This window comes from Oncorhynchus tshawytscha, linkage group LG23 (assembly GCF_018296145.1).
Source record: "Oncorhynchus tshawytscha isolate Ot180627B linkage group LG23, Otsh_v2.0, whole genome shotgun sequence".
NCBI lineage: Eukaryota > Metazoa > Chordata > Actinopteri > Salmoniformes > Salmonidae > Oncorhynchus > Oncorhynchus tshawytscha.
The window spans coordinates 26222272-26244529 of record NC_056451.1 but is presented as its reverse complement, the minus strand read 5'-3'; the positions used below and the strand labels follow the sequence as shown (position 1 = coordinate 26244529).

The 22258-nt window shown below is 45.0% G+C and overlaps 1 protein-coding gene across 2 annotated transcripts in view; it reads left to right on the top strand.

The window, feature by feature from the left end:
- Window positions 1-22258, top strand: part of ntd5 (ntl-dependent gene 5) — a 35493-nt gene that overhangs the window by 8935 nt on the left and 4300 nt on the right. Inside the window, exons 2-3 of one of the 2 annotated variants that reach the window (XM_042305034.1) lie at window positions 7190-7336; window positions 8341-8532. In XM_042305034.1, coding sequence (XP_042160968.1) covers window positions 7190-7336; window positions 8341-8532 — 339 coding nt within the window. The remainder of the gene's footprint in view (window positions 1-7189; window positions 7337-8340; window positions 8533-22258) is intronic. The other variant, XM_042305035.1, reaches the window with a different exon arrangement.

Genomic DNA, 22258 nt, shown 5'->3' with positions numbered 1-22258 from the left:
GTCTGACTCCTGACTCTGCCACACTCTCCCTGAGCCCCCCCCCCAAGAAATTTTTGGGGCTGACTCTCAGGCTTCCTTCCGAGTCACCGTGCTGCCTCCTCATACCGGCGCCTCTCCGCTTTCGCCGCCTCCAGTTCTTCTTTGGGGCGACGATATTCTCCAGGCTGAGCCCAGGGTCCTTCTCCGTTTAGGATTTCCTCCCATGTCCAGAAATCCTTATAGCGCATCTCCTCTTTGGGCTGCTCCTGCCTGTTGACACGCTGCTTGGTCCGTTGGTGGTGGGTGATTCTGTTACGGTTTTCTAGGTTTTCTAGATAGTCGGACCAAAATGCAGCGTGTAGATTGCGATCCATGTTTAATGAACAACGTGAAACACGAATAAACACAAAACACTACAAAACAAAGAACGTAACGAAAACCGAAACAGCCTATACTTGTGTAAATAAATAAAGCGATAGGAACAACGACACTAAGGACAATCACCCACGACAAACTCAAAGAATATGGCTGCCTAAATATGGTTCCCAATCAGAGACAACGATAAACACCTGCCTCTGATTGAGAACCACTCCAGACAGCCATAGACTTTGCTAGATAACCCCACTAGCTACAATCCCAATACATACACACCAAAACCCCAAGACAAAACACACCACAATACAAAAACCCCATGCCACACCCTGGCCTGACCCAATACATGAAGAAAAACACAAAATACTTAGACCAGGGCGTGACACAAATGTTTATTCCTGAAGTCATTTAGGCTTGCCGTAGCAAAGGGGTTGAATACTTGACTCAAGACATTTCAGATTTAATTTTTTAATTAATTTGTAACAATTTCTAAAAACATAATTCCATTTTGACATTATGGGGTATTGTGTGACAGAAAATCTCAAGTAATTTTAAATTCAGGCTGTAACACAACAAAATGTGAAAAAAGTCAAGGGATGTGAAAACCTTCTGAAGGCACTGTACATAATTCAACTGGGGGTCCGCCTAGGTAATGCATGCTGTCTGCAAAAAAATATAATATATACAGTACCAGTCAAAAGTTTGGACACACCTACTCATTCAAGGGTTTTTCTTTATTTTTACTATTTTCTACATTGTAGAATAATAGTGAAGAAATCAAAACTATGAAATAACACGTGTGGAATCATGTACTAGCCAAATAAGTGTTAAACAAATCCAAATATATTTTATATTTGAGATTCTTCAAAGTAGCCAACCTTTTCCTTGATGACAGCTTTGCACACTCTTGGCATTCTCTCAACCAGCTTCACCTGGAATGCTTTTCCAACTGAAGGAGTTCCCACATGAGCACTTGTTGACTGCTTTTCCTTCACTCTGCAGTCCAACTCAGTCCAAACCATCTCAATTTGGTTGAGGTTGGGGGATTGTGGAGGCCAGGTCATCTGATGCAGCACTCCATCACTCTCTCCCTTATATACCTGGAGGTGTGTTTTGGGTCATTGTCCTGTTGAAAAACAAATGATAGTCCCACTAAGTGCAAACCAGATGGGGTGGCGTATTGCTGCAGAAAGCAGTGGTAGTCATGTTGGTTAAGTGTGCTTTGAATTCTAAATAAATCAGATACTGTCTCCAGCAAAGGACCCCCACACCATCACACCTCCTCCTCCATGCTTCATGGTGGGAAATACACATGCAGAGATTATCCGTTCACCTACCCTGCATCTCACAAAACACATGACATTTGGAACCAAAAATCTCATATTTGGACTCATCAGACCAAAGGACATATTTCCACCAATCTAATGTCCATTGCTCGTGTTTCTTGGCCCAAGGAAGTCTCTTCTTCTTATTGGTGTCCTTTAGTAGAGGTTTCTTTGCAGCAATTCGACAATGAAGGCCTGACTCATGCAGTCTCCTCTGAACAGTTGATGTTGAGATGTGTCTGTTACTTGAACTCTGTGAAGCATTTATTTGGGCTGCAATTTCTGATGCCGGTAACTCTAATGAACTTATTCTCTGCAGCAGCGGTAACTCTGGGTTTTCCTTTCCTGTGGTGGTCCTCATGAGAGCCAGTTTCATCTTAGCGCTTGATGGTTTTTGCGACTGCACTGGAAGAAACTTTCAAAATTCTTGACATTTTTCGTATTGACTGACCTTCATGTCTCAAAGTAATGATGGACTGTCATTTTTCTTTGCTTATTTGAGCTGTTCTAATAAGGTCTTGATCTTTTACCAAATTGAGCCATCTTCTGTTTACCCCCTGTCATGACGTTGGCCTCTTTGGGTATAGCAAGCCCCATCCCCTCTCCCTGCCTCCCCCTTGCCTCCTTCAACTAGGTTGCTGTGGTCAGAGAGACGTCGTAAATTCCTGAGGATCTCCTCATGGACACACAGTATAAGAGGCAGAGTCAATTTTCATAGAGGACAATCCATCTCACAGAACTTGAGGTACGAACAAATTTCATGTTCCGGAGAAAGTATAAAAGATCGGTGAAGAATCCAGCTACGAACTGGTCCGTTTGTCACAACTTGGGGAAGCTCATGGGAGATGGTGTGGCCACATTACCATAACGCTGTTTATATAATAACCTCAGATATAAGGTTTACATCTAATTGTTGTATAAATTGAATGAGTAGGTATGATACTGTTTGTATAATTGTGTAATATGATTTTGGACTGTTTAATGAAGAAAAATACAATTCCCTTTTGATTTGAACTAAATCAGAGGACCGATCCTGACCCCAGTTAGGGTCAGGCCTCCTGGGACAGCCCTTTTTCGGCCCTTCCAAATAAAACCCCCACTCAGGTTTTCGATCAGCAGACCGAGCTTACCTCAATTACGAGATGGCTAAAGGTTGCAGACCATGTTTTTCTCCATTAGGGGAGACAAAGGTTGTAGAGCATTGCTGAATCTTTTAACCATACCACGTGGTTAAACTCTTAGACTATCGATACCGACAGAATAAGAACAAGTCTTTGATATTAATTACTAGTCTGCAGCTAGGAATTCGGTATCATTGAATGCGAAGAACGACAACCGCCGAAACACCCATTCTATAACGAAACGAATGAATGTCACTTTGAACTATCCACTATAACCACAACAGAGAGAGAGAGAGAGAGAGAGAGAGAGAGAGAGAGAGAGAGAGAGAGAGAGAGAGAGAGAGACGGACAATTCTACAAATAAACAAACTTTTCACCAGCGATCAAAACGACACACTGAGCGTAAATATATATATTGATTGTAATTGTTCCCGAATTAGTGAGCGTTCATGTGCAAATGATTAGCATTTCAATTGTTATAATTATCACTCTGTAGTGACTTCTTAGTCGACCCCACTTCCCCTTTTGTCTAACAAGCCGCCATGCTGATTTAGCCCACTAGGGCACATTCTCATTTCATTTCATGTAACCACATTTACCTTGTTTGTTTGTTTGTTTATGCATTTCTGTGAATTACTTAGTTAGTAATAAATAAATGATTTAAGACAATTGATGTATGGATGACTCACAGTGAAGACTGGGTTCGTGCTGATAACCAACAATTTACGACATTTGAAATGAGACTAACGTGACGTAAAGTAAATAATTCATTCATTCGAAGACTAATTGATCAGATAAAATATCAGAAAAGTTATTTTAGGAAATTATAACTTTGTAATCTGAATATTTTTCCTTGGAGCCCCGACTTCCTAGTAATTACGGTTACACGATTAATCAGTCTAATCGCGTAATACTAATTACAGAGAATCTTTCCTTCACTGCAGCCGAAGTGAGTAAGACATTTAAACGTGTTAACCCTCGCAAGGCTGCAGGCCCAGACGGCATCCCCAGCCGCGCCCTCAGAGCATGCGCAGACCAGCTGGCCGGTGTGTTTACGGACATATTCAATCAATCCCTATACCAGTTTGCTGTTCCCACATGCTTCAAGAGGGCCACCATTGTTCCTGTTCCCAAGAAAGCTAAGGTAACTGAGCTAAACGACTACCGCCCGTAGCACTCACATCCGTCATCATGAAGTGCTTTGAGAGACTAGTCAAGGACCATATCACCTCCACCCTACCTGACACCCTAGACCCACTCCAATTTGCTTACCGCCCAAATAGGTCCACAGACGATGCAATCTCAACCACACTGCACACTGCCCTAACCCATCTGGACAAGAGGAATACCTATGTGAGAATGCTGTTCATCGACTACAGCTCGGCATTCAACACCATAGTACCCTCCAAGCTCGTCATCAAGCTCGAGACCCTGGGTCTCGACCCCGCCCTGTGCAACTGGGTACTGGACTTCCTGACGGGCCGCCCCCAGGTGGTGAGGGTAGGCAACAACATCTCCTCCCCGCTGATCCTCAACACTGGGGCCCCACAAGGGTGCGTTCTGAGCCCTCTCCTGTACTCACTGTTCACCCACGACTGCGTGGCCACGCACCCCTCCAACTCAATCATCAAGTTTGCGGACGACACAACAGTGGTAGGCTTGATTACCAACAACGACGAGACGGCCTACAGGGAGGAGGTGAGGGCCCTCGGAGTGTGGTGTCAGGAAAATAACCTCACACTCAACGTCAACAAAACTAAGGAGATGATTGTGGACTTCAGGAAACATCAGAGGGAACACCCCCATCCACATCGATGGAACAGTAGTGGAGAGGGTAGCAAGTTTTAAGTTCCTCGGCATACACATCACAGACAAACTGAATTGATCCACTCACACAGACAGCATCGTGAGGAAGGCGCAGCAGCGCCTCTTCAACCTTAGGAGGCTGAAGAAATTCGGCTTGTCACCAAAAGCACTCACAAACTTCTACAGATGCACAATCGAGAGCATCCTGGCGGGCTGTATCACCGCCTGGTATGGCAACTGCACCGCCCTCAACCGTAAGGCTCTCCAGAGGGTAGTGAGGTCTGCACAACGCATCACCGGGGCAAACTACCTGCCCTCCAGGACACCTACACCACCCGATGCTACAGGAAGGCCATAAAGATCATCAAGGACATCAACCACCCGAGCCACTGCCTGTTCACCCCGCTGTCATCCAGAAGGCGAGGTCAGTACAGGTGCATCAAAGCTGGGACCGAGAGACTGAAAAACAGCTTCTATCTCAAGGCCATCAGACTGTTAAACAGCCACCACTAACATTGAGTGGCTACTGCCAACACACTGTCAATGACACTGACTCTACTCCAGCCACTTTAATAATGGGAATTGATGGGAAATGATGTAAATATATCACTAGCCACTTTAAACAATGCTACCTTATATAATGTTACTTACCCTACATTATTCATCTCATATGCATACGTAGATACTGTACTCTATATCATCGACTGCATCCTTATGTAATACATGTATCACTAGCCACTTTAACTATGCCACTTGGTTTACATACTCATCTCATATGTATATACTGTACTCGATATCATCTACTGTATCTTGCCTATGCTGCTCTGTACCATCACTCATTCATATATCCTTATGTACATATTCTTTATCCCCTTACACTGTGTATAAGACAGTAGTTTTTTGGAATTGTTAGTTAGATTACTTGTTCGTTATTACTGCATTGTCGGAACTAGAAGCACAAGCATTTCGCTACACTCGCATTAACATCTGCTAACCATGTGTATGTGACAAATAAAATTGGATTTGATTTGATTTGATCTTTGATTAAAAACTATCAGTCTTCAGTTAATGATAGTAAAGACACGACACCCCACTACCTTGTCACAACACATCTGATTGGCACAAACGCATTAAGAAGGAAATAAATTCCACAAATTAACTTTTAAAACAAGGCTTAATTGAAATTGATTCCAGGTGACTACCTTATCTTATGAAGCTGGTTGAGAGAATGCCAAGAGTGTGTAAAGCTGTCATAAAGGGAAAGGGTGGCTACTTTGAAGAATATATATTTTGATTTGTTAAAAAATACATTTACTACATGTTTCCATATGTGTTATTTCATAGTTTTGATGTCTTCACTATTATTCTACAATGTAGAAAATAGTAAAAATAAAGAAAAACCCAGGAATGAGTAGGTGTCCAAACTATTGACTGGTACTGTATATATGGTCTCTCAGTGTTTTTATGAATATTGCTAGCAACAACAGAATAAAGGAATTATGAATTGCATATCAACAGTAGAAAAAGGAGAATATCTTCTATCTAATGATGCCAACTTTATTTCTCAACTCCTAATATAAAGACAATTACACTTATTGAAGCCAATTAAGAAAGTAAGCTTTCTTGACTTGTCTTGGACATACATTTTTCCCAACACAGGGTGTCCGGTTTACCTGGGAGGGGGTCCCTGGGTGGCCGGTTTACCCGGGAGTGGGTCCCTGGGTGTCCGGTTTACCTGGGAGGGGTCCCTGGGTGGCCGGTTTACCTGGGAGGGGGTCCCTGGGTGGACGGTTTACCTGGGAGGGGGTCCCTGGGTGGACGGTTTACCTGGGAGGGGGTCCCTGGGTGGACGGTTTACCTGGGAGGGGGTCCCTGGGTGGACGGTTTACCTGGGAGGGGGTCCCTGGGTGGACGGTTTACCTGGGAGGGGGTCCCTGGGGGCCGGTTTACCTGGGAGGGGGTCCCTGGGTGGACGGTTAACCTGGGAGGGGGTCCCTGGGGGCCGGTTTACCTGGGATGGGGTCCCTGGGTGGACGGTTTACCTGGGAGGGGGTCCCTGGGTGGACGGTTTACCTGGGAGGGGGTCCCTTGGTGGCCGGTTTACCTGGGAGTGGGTCCCTGGGTGGACGGTTTACCTGGGAGGGGGTCCCTGGGTGAACGGTTTACCTGGGAGGGGGTCCCTGGGTGGACGGTTTACCTGGGAGGGGGTCCCTGGGTGGACGGTTTATTTGGGAGGGGGTCCCTGGGGGCCGGTTTACCTGGGATGGGGTCCCTGGGTGGACGGTTTACCTGGGAGGGGATCCCTGGGGGCCGGTTTACCTGGGAGGGGGTTACCTGGGAGGGGGTCCCTGGGTGGACGGTCCCTGGGGGGCCGGTTTACCTGGGAGGGGGTTGAAGACCTCTGACATAATATAATAATATATGCCATTTAGTAGACACTTCTATCCAAAGTGACTTGCAGACATAAAAAACGTTTTCTCGTTTGGGTGGTCCCGGATATCAAACCCACCATGCTTACGTTGCATTCACCATCCTCTACCAACTGAGCTAGAGGGCCACATCTCTCCACCTCTGTCTCTCTCCTAGTCCAGGCATCTGATGCGTGTCCAGAGAGGCTGCTGGGTAACGAACGGAGAAGGACGTGTCCAAAACCCTGCACACAGGACAAGGACTGTGGCAACAAGCGCCAGTGTCTGTGTGATGGCCAGTGTGGCCTCAGCTGTGTGGCTCCAGGTACGTGTGTGTGTTCTGGTTTGTCAGTGTGTCCTCAGCTGTGTGGCTCCAGGTACATGTGTGTGTGTGTTCTTTGTTTGTCAGTTGGACCTCAGCTGTGTGGCTCTAGGTACGTGTTTGTGTTCTGGTTTGTCAGTGTGTCCTCAGCTGTGTGGCTCCAGGTACGTGTTTGTGTTCTGGTTTGTCAGTTGGGCCTTAGCTGTGTGGCTCCAGGTACGTGTTTGTGTTCTGGTTTGTCAGTTGGGCCTCAGCTGTGTGGCTCCAGGTACGTGTTTGTGTTCTGGTTTGTCAGTTGGACCTCAGCTGTGTGGCTCCAGGTACGTGTTTGTGTTCTGGTTTGTCAGTTGGACCTCAGCTGTGTGGCTCCAGGTACGTGTTTGTGTTCTGGTTTGTCAGTTGGACCTCAGCTGTGTGGCTCCAGGTACGTGTTTGTGTTCTGGTTTGTTAGTTGGGCCTTAGCTGTGTGGCTCCAGGTACATGTGTGTGTGTGTTCTTTGTTTGTCAGTTGGACCTCAGCTGTGTGGCTCCAGGTTCATGTGTGTGTTCTGGTTTGTCAGTTGGACCTCAGCTGTGTGGCTCTAGGTACGTGTTTGTGTTCTGGTTTGTCAGTTGGGCCTTAGCTGTGTGGCTACAGGTACGTGTTTGTGTTCTGGTTTGTCAGTTGGGCCTTAGCTGTGTGGCTCCAGGTACGTGTTTGTGTTCTGGTTTGTCAGTTGGACCTCAGCTGTGTGGCTCCAGGTACGTGTTTGTGTTCTGGTTTGTCAGTTGGGCCTTAGCTTCGGGGGTTCATTTAAATAATTGCACATGTTCATGTGTGTTCCAAATGAGGAAATGAGGGCACTCAACATGGCTTTACATCATCACCAGTGATGCCCCATCTGGAAGTACCTTTTCAGTTCATTTGCCCAGAAACACACTAAGCCCTTTCTAAACTGTTCTTGATTATCTGATCTTTCCTCGTTAACCTCTCCACTCCTCCATCTCTTCCTCTCTTTCTTCCCCAGGTCGTACTTGTCCCTGGCCCCTGCCCTCAGGGAACAGCTTTGTTGCTTCCCTCCTCTCTCCCACTCCCTCTTTCTCTGCCCTCCTCGAGGTGCGTTGTGACACAGGCTACATGTTGCCCAATGGCTTGGATGCAGCCATCCGTCGTTGCCAAGGCGACCGACAATGGAGCGGTGATGATCCCAACTGCTCAGGTGGGTACAAGAACACAGCAGAGAGGCAGAATGTCCTGGATGCAATTTAGATAACATTATCTCTGCTCATTAGAAGGACCCTGGAAATAGGGAAGGGGAAGGGAAGGGGGTACCAAGTCAGTTACATAACGGAATTAATTCAACTGAAATGTGTCTTCCGCATTTAACCCAACCCCTCTGAATCAGGGAGGTGCGGGGGACTCCCTTACTTGACGTCCATGTTGTTGGGGGATTATCTGCCTTGCTCAAGGGAGTTACTGGCTCAACGCTCTTAACCGCTAGGCTACCTGCCGCCCCCAAAGAATGGAATGGAATGCACATACTGTAGATTGCACAGTGAATGGAATAGAACATATTTCACTCCCTCTGTTCTATTCAGTCCATTTCTATGTGTTACATCATATTCTATTCTATTATTTTTTTTTATCCCAGAAGCAGTTTTTCACTCTTACAAAAAAGGGTTCAAAAAGGGTTCTTCAGGGTTCTTCACCCTTTGAGGTTCTAGGTGTCTGTGTGTGAGTCAAATCAAATCAAATCAAAGTTTATTTGGCACGTGCGCCGAATACAACAGGTGTAGACCTTACAGTGAAATGCTTACTTACAGAATCTAACCAATAGTGCTGAGAAAAAAAAGTGTGTGTGTGTGTGTGTGTGTGTGTGTGTGTGTGTGTACCTCAGGAATGAGGGCCTCTGTGATGGTGTTATTTGGTTGGCAGTTTGTCTGTTTGCATAGACTGAGACATTGTGTAACCTGGGCCCATTCTCTAAATTGCCTTAGCAATGGGACGATCAGCTGTTGATGCTAGGACTGCAGTCCAGAGAGAGGCAGGGCTTGATTAGTTCACAGTGTCTGTGCCAGATAGGGTGAAAGAGCATGTTCTAGTCTTCATCTCCTCCTGGCTGGGTTCTTTTAACATTTATTTAACTGTTGTGTGTTTCAGTGTGTGAGTCAAGTGCGTATTTTAAGAGTATGAAGGTCTGCATGCATTTGTGTCCTCTGTACACTATTGTGTGTGTGTGTACTTATAGTGTTATATGTTCGTGTTTGTGTGTGTGTGTGTAATTATAGTGTGATATGTTTATGTTTGTGTGTGTGTGTGTACTTATAGTGTTATATGTTTGTGTTTGTGTCTGTGTGTGTGTACTTATAGTGTGATATGTTTATGTTTGTGTGTGTGTGTGTGTGTGTGTACTTATAGTGTGATATGTTTATGTTTGTGTGTGTGTGTGTGTACTTATAGTGTTATATGTTTGTGTTTGTGTGTGTGTGTGTGTGTACTTATAGTGTGATATGTTTATGTTTGTGTGTGTGTGTGTACTTATAGTGTTATATGTTTGTGTTTGTGTGTGTGTGTGTGTGTACTTACAGTGTTATATGTTTGTGTTTGTGTATGTGTGTGTGTGTGTGTGTGTGTGTGTGTATGTCCATGTCCCAATCTCACAGAGCTCCTTCTCAGAGACAGGCAGTAGGTTGGCTGGGTGTCTTACTGTGTGTATTCTGTACATTTGTGTATTCGAGCTGTGCTCCATCGTGCTTATTGAGAGGCAGTGGGCGGTAGATCACTGTCAGAGTGTCAAATAGCTGTGTGTATGTGTGTGAGTTTAAGAGAGAGAGACAGAGAATGGGGGGAGAGAAGGGAGAAAGAGAGAGAGAGAGAGAGAGAGAGAGAGAGAGAGAGAGGTGAGAGAGAGGGAGGGGTGAGGGGGAGAGAGAGAGAGAGGGGGGGGAGAGAGGGAGGGGGTGAGAGAAAGGAAGAGATTTTGTGTATACATTGAATGTGTGTGGGAGGTGGATCACAGATAGTGTCAAAGAGCTGTTTGTGTGTGTGTGTGTGTGTGTGGGCGACGGATCACAGTCAGAGAGCTCTCTTGCTCATGCAGCTCTGGGCCATGCTGTTCCCTCTTCTCCTCTCCTCTCTCCTCTCTCATCCTTTCTTCCTCTCATCCTCTTCTCCTCTCATCCTTTTCCATCTGAGAGGCCCCTGATAAGGTCTCTCCCCTCAGAGAGAGCCAAGGACAAGTAAGCAGCTCTGGGCTATTTAGTGTGTCTGTTTGGTGAAGCAGAACTGGGCTGTAGAGAGAGATGTGCAGTGTGTGGTGTGTGTGTGTGTGTGTGTGTGTGTGTGTGTGTGTGTGTGTGTGTGTGTGTGTGTGTGTGTGTGTGCACATATGTGGTGGACTTGACCAGGAAAGAGGTGCACAGCTTTGACCACCTGGCCATCTATGGACACCTCTCTGCTTTCACTATCACTCCTTTAAGACAGAGCTACCTGTCAGCCAACAGTAGTTTCACACTGGGCCCTGGCTGTGTGGGAGGCAGGCAGGGAGGGAGGGAGGCTGGAGAGCACACAGAGAGAGGAGGGCCACAGTTAGAACACTGAAACAACCCAGCTCCAGGCACTCACACTCACTCCCCATACAGCCACACACTCAACTCACTCACCCGCCCATACAGAATTTATATAGCTACGTATAGGATTAGATATATTTCAAAAACACTCAGTGAACTGACCCCTTCTGATGTTGCTCATGTGTGTCTATGGGAGAGTTTTACACAAAAGAGAGCCTCTCTCTACCTGCTGTCTTTACTCTGCATATCACACTACCCATCGAACATCACTCCCTATAAATCTGAGGTCACTTCAACACCCCTACAAAGAGCCTCTCTTGATATTTATATTTCCACGAACGAGAGGCTCTCATACTTCCAGGAATGAGCCATCCATGTGGTTACACAACTAATGCAGCATCTCTCTTTTTCTATATTTCTCTTTCTCAGTCTCTCTCTCTCTCTCTCTCTCTGCCACTGTCTCTCTCTCTATCTCTCTCTCTGCCACTCTCTCTCTCTGCCACTCTCTCTCTCTCTGCCACTCTCTCTCTCTCTGCCACTCTCTCTCTCTCCACTCTCTCTCTCTCTCTCTCTCTCTCTCTCTCTCTCTCTCTCTCTCTCTCTCTCTCTCTCTCTCTCTCTCTCTCTCTCTCTCTCTCTCTCTCTCTCTCTCTCTCTCTCTCTCTCTCTCTCTCTCTCTCTCTCTCTCTCTCTCTCTCTCTCTCTCTCTCTCTCTCTCTCTCTCTGCCACTGTCTCTCTCTCTCTCTGCCACTCTCTCTCTCTCTCTCTCTCTCTGCCACTGTCTCTCTCTCTCTCTGCCACTGTCTCTCTCTCTCTGCCACTGTCTCTCTCTCTCTCTCTGCCACTGTCTGTTTCTCTCTCTCTCTCTCTGCCACTGTCTCTCTCTCTCTCTCTCTGCCACTCTCTCTGCCACTGTCTCTCAATTCAATTCAAGGGCTTTATTGGCATGGGAAACATGTGTTAACATTGCCAAAGCAAGTGAGGTAGACAACATACAAAGTGAATATATAAAGTGAAAAACAACAAAAATTAACAGTAAACATTACACATACAGAAGTTTCACATTATATATATATATATATATACAGTGTTTTAACAATGTACAAATGGTTAAAGGACACAAGATAAAATAAATAAGCATAAATATGGGTTGTATTTACAATGGTGTTTGACCTAATATGGTCATACATTGGGCAGGAGGTTAGGAAGTGCAGCTCAGTTTCCACCTCATTTTGTGGGCAGTGAGCACATAGCCTGTCTTCTCTTGAGAGCCATGTCTGCCTACGGCGGCCTTTCTCAATAGCAAGGCTATGCTCACTGAGTCTGTACATAGTCAAAGCTTTCCTTAATTTTGGGTCAGTCACAGTGGTCAGGTATTCTGCCGCTGTGTACTCTCTGTGTAGGGCCAAATAGCATTCTAGTTTGCTCAGTTTTTTTGTTAATTCTTTCCAATGTGTTAAGTAATTATCTTTTTGTTTTCTCATGATTTGGTTGGGTCTAATTGTGCTGTTGTCCTGGGGCTCTGTAGGGTGTGTTTGTGTTTGTGAACAGAGCCCCAGGACCAGCTTGCTTAGGGGACTCTTCTCCAGGTTCATCTCTCTGTAGGTGATGGCTTTGTTATGGAAGGTTTGTGAATCGCTTCCTTTTAGGTGGTTGTAGAATTTAACGGCTCTTTTCTGGATTTTGATAATTAGTGGGTATCGGCCTAATTCTGCTCTGCATGCATTATTTGGTGTTCTACGTTGTACACGGAGGATATTTTGCAGAATTCTGCGTGCAGAGTCTCAATTTGGTGTTTGTCCCATTTTGTGAAGTCTTGGTTGGTGAGCGGACCCCAGACCTCACAACCATAAAGGGCAATGGGCTCTATGACGGATTCAAGTATTTTTAGCCAAATCCTAATTGGTATGTTGAAATTTATGTTTCTTTTGATGGCATAGAATGCCCTTCTTGCCTTGTCTCTCAGATCGTTCACAGCTTTGTGGAAGTTACCTGTGGCGCTGATGTTTAGGCCAAGGTATGTATCGTTTTTTGTGTGCTCTAGGGCAACAGTGTCTAGATGGAATTTGTATTTGTGGTCCTGGTGACTGGACCTTTTTTGGAACACCATTATTTTGGTCTTACTGAGATTTACTGTCAGGGCCCAGGTCTGACAGAATCTGTGCATGAGATCTAGGTGCTGCTGTAGGCCCTCCTTGGTTGGTGACAGAAGCACCAGATCATCAGCAAACAGCAGACATTTGACTTCGGATTCTAGCAGGGGAGGCCGGGTGCTGCAGACTTTTCTAGTGCCCGCGCCAATTCGTTGATATATATGTTGAAGAGGGTGGGGCTTAAGCTGCATCCCTGTCTAACCCCACGACCCTGTGTGAAGAAATGTGTGTTTTTTGCCAATTTTAACCGCACACTTGTTGTTTGTGTACATGGATTTTATAATGTCGTCTGTTTTACCCCCAACACCACTTTCCATCAGTTTGTATAGCAGACCCTCATGCCAGATTGAGTCGAAGGCTTTTTTGAAATCAACAAAGCATGAGAAGACTTTGCCTTTGTTTTGGTTTGTTTGGTTGTCAATTTGGTTGTCAATCTCTCTGTCTCTGTATCTCTCTCACTCTGTCACTCTGTCACACTCTCGCTCTCTCTCTGTCACTCTCTCTGTCACTCTGTCATTCTCTCTCTCTCTCTCTCTCTGCAGCAGTATGCAAGCTTATCAGCTAGGTATCATAATCTATTTTCAGATTCCTGTTTTCACAAAGGATATTCAGTTTCCTGACTCATAGCTACGACAACCTGCAACACCTATAACCTACAAACGTTAAAGGGACATGTGAGGTGTTGACCGCTATGTATGCTGAAGAGGAGACCCCACATTCCACTTCTCCCTGTCTGCTGTGTCATCTCGCACCTATAGTGCATTCAGAAAGTATTCAGACTCCTTGACTTTTTACACATTTTGTTAGGTTACAGCCGGATTCTAAAATTTCTTAAACTGTTTTTTCTTCTTCATCGGTCTAAACACAATACCCCATAATGACAAAGCAAAAACTGTTTTTTAGACGTTTAGGCAAATTTATAAAATAAAAAAACTGAAATATGACATTTACGTAAGTATTCAGACACTTTACTCAGTACTTTGTTGAAGCACGATTACAGCCTCAAGTCTTCATGGGTACGACGCAACAAGCTGGGACACCTGTATTTGGGGAGTTTCTCCCATTCTTCTCTGCATATTCTCTCAAGCTCTGTCAGGTTGGATGGGGAGTGTTGCTGCACAGCTATTTTCAGGCCTCTCCAGAGATGTTCGATTGGGTTAAATTCCTGGCTCTGGCTGGGCGACTCAAGGACATTCCGTCACTTGTCCCGAAGCCACTCCTGCTTTGTCTTGGCTGTGTGCTTAGGGTTGTTTTCCTGTTAGAAGGTGAACCTTCGCCCCAGTCTGAGGTCCTGAGAGCTCCAGAGCAGGTTTTCATCAAGGATCTCGCTGTACTTTGCTCCGTTCATCTTTGCCTCGATCCTGACTTGTCTCTCAGTCCCTGCCGCTGAAACACATCCCCATAGCATGATGCTGCCACATTCATGCTTCACCGTAGGGATGGTGTCAGGTTTCCTCCAGATGTGATGCTGCCACCACCATGCTTCACCGTAGGGTTGGTGCCAGGTTTCCTCCAGATGTGACGCTGCCACCACCATGCTTCACCGTAGGGTTGGTGCCAGGTTTCCTACAGATGTGACGCTGCCACCACCATGCTTCACCGTAGGGTTGGTGCCAGGTTTCCTCCAGATGTGATGCTGCCACCACCATGCTTCACTGTAGGGTTGGTGTCAGGTTTCCTCCAGATGTGATGCTGCCACCACCATGCTTCACCGTAGGGTTGGTGTCAGGTTTCCTCCAGATGTGATGCTGCCACCACCATGCTTCACCGTAGGGTTGGTGCCAGGTTTCCTCCAGATGTGACGCTGCCACCACCATGCTTCACCGTAGGGTTGGTGCCAGGTTTCCTCCAGATGTGACGCTGCCACCACCATGCTTCACCGTAGGGTTGGTGCCAGGTTTCCTCCAGATGTGACGCTTGGCATTCAGGCCAAAGAGTTCAATCTTGGTTTCATCAGACCAGAAAATCTTGTTTCTCATGGCCGTAGAGTATTTAGGTGCCTTTTGGCAAACTCCAAGCGGGCTGTCATGTGCATTTTACTGAGGAGTCTGGACTCTCTATCATAAATGCCTGATTGGTGGAATGCTGCAGAGATGGTTGTCCTTCTGGAAGGTCCTCCCATCTCCACAGAGGAACTCTGGAGCTCTGTTAGTGTGACCCTCGGGTTCTTGGTCACCTCCCTGACCATGGCCCTTCTCCCCCCTATTGTTCAGTTTGGCTTGGCGGCCAGCTCTAGGAAGAGTTTTGGTGGTTCCAAACTTCTTACACCACTGGGTTCTTGAGGACCTTCAATTCCTTTGACCTCATGGCTTGGTTTTTGCTCTGACATGCACTGTCAACTGTGGGACCTTATTTAGACAGTTGTGTGCCTTTCCAAATCATGTCTAATCAATTGAATTTACCACAGGTGGCCTCCAATCAAGTTGTAGAAACATCTCAAGGACGATCAATGGAAACAGGATGCACCTGAGCTAAATTTCGAGTCTCATAGCAAATGATTTGAATACTTATGTAAATAAGGTATTTTTGTTTTTTATTTGTAATAAAATAGCTAAAATGTCTAAAAACCTGTTTTCAATTTGTCATTATGGGGTATTGTGTGTAGATTGAGGTGGATTTAAAAAAAATACATTTTAAAATAAAACTAACGTAACAAAATGTAGAGAAAGTCAAGGCATCTGAGTACTTTCCGAATGCACTCCAGCTGTTACCTTTCTCTCAATACCGTTATTCACATTAGCTAAACACTGCTCTGTGTGTGTCTGTCTGTGTATTTGCGTGTTGTGTTCCTGTATTTTCTATGAATCCTATTATGCACATTAGTTACATGCTGATATGTGTGTCTTTCAACAATGTGTGTGTGTTTCTGTATGTGTGTAGGCTATGAATGGTATTATGCTCAACAGCACATAGGCACCACCAAATCAAATCAAATCAAATGTTATTTGTCACGTACACATGGTTAGCAGATGTTAATGCGAGTGTAGCGAAATGCTTGTGCTTCTAGTTCCGACAATGCAGTAATAACGAACAAGTAATCTAACTAACAATTCCAAAAAACTACTGTCTTATACACAGTGTAAGGGGATAAAGAATATGTACATAAGGATATATGAATGAGTGATGGTACAGAGCAGCATAGGCAAGATACAGTAGATGATATCGAGTACAGTATATACATATGAGATGAGTATGTAAACCAAGTGGCATAGTTAAAGTGGCTAGTGATACATGTATTACATAAGGATGCAGTCGATGATATAGAGTACAGTATCTACGTATGCATATGAGATGAATAATGTAGGGTAAGTAACATTATATAAGGTAGCATTGTTTAAAGTGGCTAGTGATATATTTACATCATTTCCCATCAATTCCCATTATTAAAGTGGCTGGAGTAGAGTCAGTGTCATTGACAGTGTGTTGGCAGTAGCCACTCAATGTTAGTGGTGGCTGTTTAACAGTCTGATGGCCTTGAGATAGAAGCTGTTTTTCAGTCTCTCGGTCCCAGCTTTGATGCACCTGTACTGACCTCGCCTTCTGGATGACAGCGGGGTGAACAGGCAGTGGCTCGGGTGGTTGATGTCCTTGATGATCTTTATGGCCTTCCTGTAGCATCGGGTGGTATAGGTGTCCTGGAGGGCAGGTAGTTTGCCCCCGGTGATGCGTTGTGCAGACCTCACTACCCTCTGGAGAGCCTTACGGTTGAGGGCGGTGCAGTTGCCATACCAGGCGGTGATACAGCCCACCAGGATGCTCTCGATTGTGCATCTGTAGAAGTTTGTGAGTGCTTTTGGTGACAAGCCGAATTTCTTCAGCCTCCTGAGGTTGAAGAGGCGCTGCTGCGCCTTCCTCACGATGCTGTCTGTGTGAGTGGACCAATTCAGTTTGTCTGTGATGTGTATGCCGAGGAACTTAAAACTTGCTACCCTCTCCACTACTGTTCCATCGATGTGGATGGGGGGGGGTGTTCCCTCTGCTGTTTCCTGAAGTCCACAATCATCTCCTTAGTTTTGTTGACGTTGAGTGTGAGGTTATTTTCCTGACACCACACTCCGAGGTCCCTCACCTCCTCCCTGTAGGCCGTCTCGTCGTTGTTGGAAATCAAGCCTACCACTGTTGTGTCGTCTGCAAAGTTGATGATTGAGTTGGAGGCGTGCGTGGCCACACAGTCGTGGGTGAACAGGGAGTACAGGAGAGGGCTCAGAACGCACCCTTGTGGGGCCCCAGTGTTGAGGATCAGCGGGGAGGAGATGTTGTTGCCTACCCTCACCACCTGGGGGCGGCCCGTCAGGAAGTCCAGTACCCAGTTGCACAGGGCGGGGTCGAGACCCAGGGTCTCGAGCTTGATGACGAGCTTGGAGGGTACTATGGTGTTGAATGCCGAGCTGTAGTCGATGAACAAAATTCTCACATAGGTATTCCTCTTGTCCAGATGGGTTAGGGCAGTGTGCAGTGTGGTTGAGATTGCATCGTCTGTGGACCTATTTGGGCGGTAAGCAAATTGGAGTGGGTCTAGGGTGTCAGGTAGGGTGGAGGTGATATGGTCCTTGACTAGTCTCTCAAAGCACTTCATGATGACGGATGTGATTGCTACGGGGCGGTAGTTGTTTAGCTCAGTTACCTTAGCTTTCTTGGGAACAGGAACAATGGTGGCCCTCTTGAAGCATGTGGGAACAGCAGACTGGTATAGGGATTGATTGAATATGTCCGTAAACACACCGGCCAGCTGGTCTGCGCATGCTCTGAGGGAGCGGCTGGGGATGCCGTCTGGGCCTGCAGCCTTGCGAGGGTTAACACGTTTAAATGTCTTACTCACTTCGGCTGCAGTGAAGGAGAGACCGCATGTTTTCGTTGCAGGCCGTGTCAGTGGCACTGTATTGTCCTCAAAGCGGGCAAAAAGTTATTTAGTCTGCCTGGGAGCAAGACATCCTGGTCCGTGACTGGGCTGGGTTTCTTCCTGTAGTCCGTGATTGACTGTAGACCCTGCCACATGCCTCTTGTGTCTGAGCCGTTGAATTGAGATTCTACTTTGTCTCTGTACTGGCGCTTAGCTTGTTTGATAGCCTTGCGGAGGGAATAGCTGCACTGTTTGTATTCAGTCATGTTACCAGACACCTTGCCCTGATTAAAAGCAGTGGTTCGCGCCTTCAGTTTCACACGAATGCTGCCATCAATCCACGGTTTCTGGTTAGGGAATGTTTTAATCGTTGCTATGGGAACGACATCTTCAACGCACGTTCTAATGAACTCGCACACCGAATCAGCGTATTCGTCAATGTTGTTGTCTGACGCAATACGAAACATCTCCCAGTCCACGTGATGGAAGCAGTCTTGGAGTGTGGAGTCAGCTTGGTCGGACCAGCTTTGGACAGACCTCAGCGTGGGAGCCTCTTGTTTTAGTTTCTGTCTGTAGGCAGGGATCAACAAAATGGAGTCGTGGTCAGCTTTTCCGAAAGGGGGCGGGGCAGGGCCTTATATGCGTCGCGGAAGTTAGAGTAACAATGATCCAGGGTCTTTCCACCCCTGGTTGCGCAATCGATATGCTGATAAAATTTAGGGAGTCTTGTTTTCAGATTAGCCTTGTTAAAATCCCCAGCTACAATGAATGCAGCCTCCGGATAAATCGTTTCCAGTTTGCAGAGAGTTAAATAAAGTTTGTTCAGAGCCATCGATGTGTCTGCTTGGGGGGGGGGATATATACGGCTGTGATTATAATCTTAGAGAATTCTCTTGGTAGATAATGCGGTCTACATTTGATTGTGAGGAATTCTAAATCAGGTGAACAGAAGGATTTGAGTTCCTGTATGTTTCTTTCATCACACCATGTCACGTTGGCCATGAGGCATACACCCCCGCCCCTCTTCTTACCAGTGAATGACATACAGAGCCTTCAGAAAGTTCACACACCCCTTGTCTTTTTCCACATTTTGTTGTGTTACAAAGCGCGATTAAAATAGATTTAATTGATTTTTTTTTTGTCAACAATCTACACAAAATATTCTGTAATGTCTCAGTGGAAGAAATATGTTTTTTTTATGAATGAAAAAGATTATATTTTGATTAGAGAAGTATATTCAACCCACATGTTAGATCACCTTTGGCAGCGATTGTAGCTGTGAGCCTTTCTGGACGAGTCTAAGAGCTTAGCAAACCTTGATTGTACAATATTTGCCCATTATTCTTTTTTAAATTCTTCAAGCATTGTCAAGTTCATTGTTGATCATTGCTAGACATTTTCAAGACGATTTAAGTCAAAACTGTAACTAGGCCACTTAGTAACATTCAATGTCGTCTTGATAAGTAACTCCAATGTCCTTGCATTTTAGTTTATTGTCCTGCTGAAAGGGGATTTGTCTCCCAGTATCTGTTGGAAAGCAGACTGAAACAGGTTCTCTTTTTACGTTGCCTGTGTAACACCTGTTGGAAGGAGAGGACCAAGGTGCAGCGTGGTTCGTGTTCATACTTTTATTTGAACTGAACACTGAAATAACAAAAATAACAAAGAGAATGAACAAAACCGACACAGTTCTGTCTGGTGCAGACACAAAAACAGAAAACAACTACCTTACAAAACACAGGTGGGAAAAGGCTACCTAAGTATGGTTCTCAATCAGAGACAACGATAGACAGCTGCCTCTGATTGAGAACCACACCCGGCAAAACACACAGAAATAGAAAACATAGAACACAAAACATAGAATGCCCACCCCAACTCACGCCATGAAACCAAAATAGAGATAAAAAGGATCTCTAAGGTCAGGGCGTGACAGCCTGTGCTTAGCTCTATTCATTTTCTTTATATTCAAAAAGACCGCCCTAGTCTTTGCCGATGACAACTGTACCCACAACATGATGCAGCCACCACTATGCTTGAAAATAGGAAGACTGGTGCTCAGTGATGTGTTGTGTTGGATTTTCCCCAAACATATAATACAGCATTAATTCAGTGCCTTATTGCAAACAGGATGCATGTTTGGAATATTTTAATTCTGTACAGACTTCCTTTGTTTCATTCCGTCATTTAGATTAGTATTGTGGAGTAACTGCAATGTTGTTGATCCATCCTCAGTTTTCTCCTATCACAGCCATTAAACTATAACAGTATCATGACACAAGGCGAGACCCAGATGCAGACAGAGGAGGCAGATGGTTGGAGTCTTACAATGTTTAATAATACAAAAGGAGTAGGCAAGATAATGGTTGTGGACAGTCAAAAGGTCAAAACTAGATCAGAGTCCAGGAGGTACAGAGTGGCAGACAGGCTCGTGGTCAAGGCAGGCAGAATGGTCAGGCAGGCGGGTACAGAGTACAGAACAGGCAAGGGTCAAAACCGCGGAGAACTAGAAAAAAAGAGAATAGCAAAGGCAGGAGTACGGGAAAACCGCTGGTTGACTTGGAACATACAAGACGAACTGGCACAGAGACACAGGGATAAATACACTAGGGAAAACAAGCAACACCTGGAGGGGGTGGAGACAAGAATGAGGACAAGTGAAGCTGATCAGGGTGTGACAAACTGTTTTAAAGTCACCATTGGCCTCATGTTGACATCCCTGATCGGTTTCCTTCCTCTCTGGCAACTGAGGAAGGACGCCTGTATCTTTGTAGTGACTGATTGTATTTATACACCATCCGAATTGTAATTAATAACTTCACCATGCTCAAAGGGATATTCAATATCTGCTTTTTTTACCCAGCCCCTTGCAAGGCATTGGAAAACCTCCATGGTTTTTGTGGTTGAATCTGTGTTTGAAATTCACTGCTCGACTGAGGGACCTTATAGATAATTGTATGTGTGGGGTACAGAGATGAGGTAGTCACTCACAAGCTTAGCCTTTTGTTAACAACACTGTCATCTCAGATTTTCAAAATATGCTTTTCAACCATAGGTACACAAGCATTTGTGTAAGAGTATTGATAGCTAGCATAGTATTAAGCCTAGCATTCAGCAGGCAACATTTTCACAAAAACAAGAAAAGCATTCAAATAAAATCATTTACCTTTGAAGAACTTCGGATGTTTTCAATGAGGAGACTCTCAGTTAGATAGCAAATGTTCAGTTTTTCCAAAAAGATTACTTGTGTATGAGAAATCGCTCTGTTTTCTTCATCACGCTTGGCTATGAAAAAAATCTGAAAATGCAGTCTCTACAACGCCAAACTTTTTACCAAATTAACTCCATAATATCGACAGAAACATGGCAAACGTTGTTTAGAATCAATCCTCAAGGTGTTTTTCACATATCTATTCGATGATAAATAATTTGTGGCAGCTGTGTTTCTCCTCGAAGCAAACGAAAAATACACGCAGCTGGAGATTACACAATAATTGCAACGGAGGACACCAAGCGGCCACCTGGTAGATGTAGTCTCTTAAGGTCAATCTTCCAATGATTTGCCTACAAATACGTCACAATGCTGTCGACACCTTGGGGAAATGACAAAGTCTAAGCTCATTCGTGACCCATACACAGCAATATAAGGAGACATTGGAACACAGCGCATTCAAAATCTGGGGCACTTCCTGTATGAAATTTCATCTTGGTTTCGCCTGTAGCATTAGTTCTGTGGCACTCACAGACAATATCTTTGCAGTTTTGGAAACGTCAGAGTGTTTTCTTTCCAAAGCTGTCAATTATATGCATAGTTGAGCATCTTTCCGTGACAAAATATCTTGTTTAAAACGGGAACGTTTTTTATCCATAAATTAAAAGAGCGCCCCCTATATCCAAGAAGTTAAGCAAATGTTTACTCCTGAACTTATTTAGGCTTGCTATAACAAAGGGATTGAATTTTCACGCCCTGACCTTAAGAGACCCTTTTTTCTCTATGTTTGTTAGGTCAGGGTGTGACTTGGGTGGGAAGTCTATGCTTTCTATTTCTTTGTTTTGGCCGGGTATGATTCTCAATCAGGGACAGCTGTCTATCGTTGTCTCTGATTGGGAATCATACTTAGGCAGTCCTATTTCCCTCTTTCATTTGTGGGATCTTGTTTTTGCATAGTTGCTGTGGAGCCTGCAGAACTTTACGGTCGTTTGTATTTTGGTGTCATTTGACAATAAAGTAAAATGTACGCCTACCACGCTGCACCTTGGTCTCCTTCTAACGACGGACGTAACATGAACATGAATTTTGACTTAAGACCTTTCAGCTTTTAATGTTTCATTAATAAGCAAAAATGTATAAAAACATAATTCCACATTATGGGAAATTGTGTGAA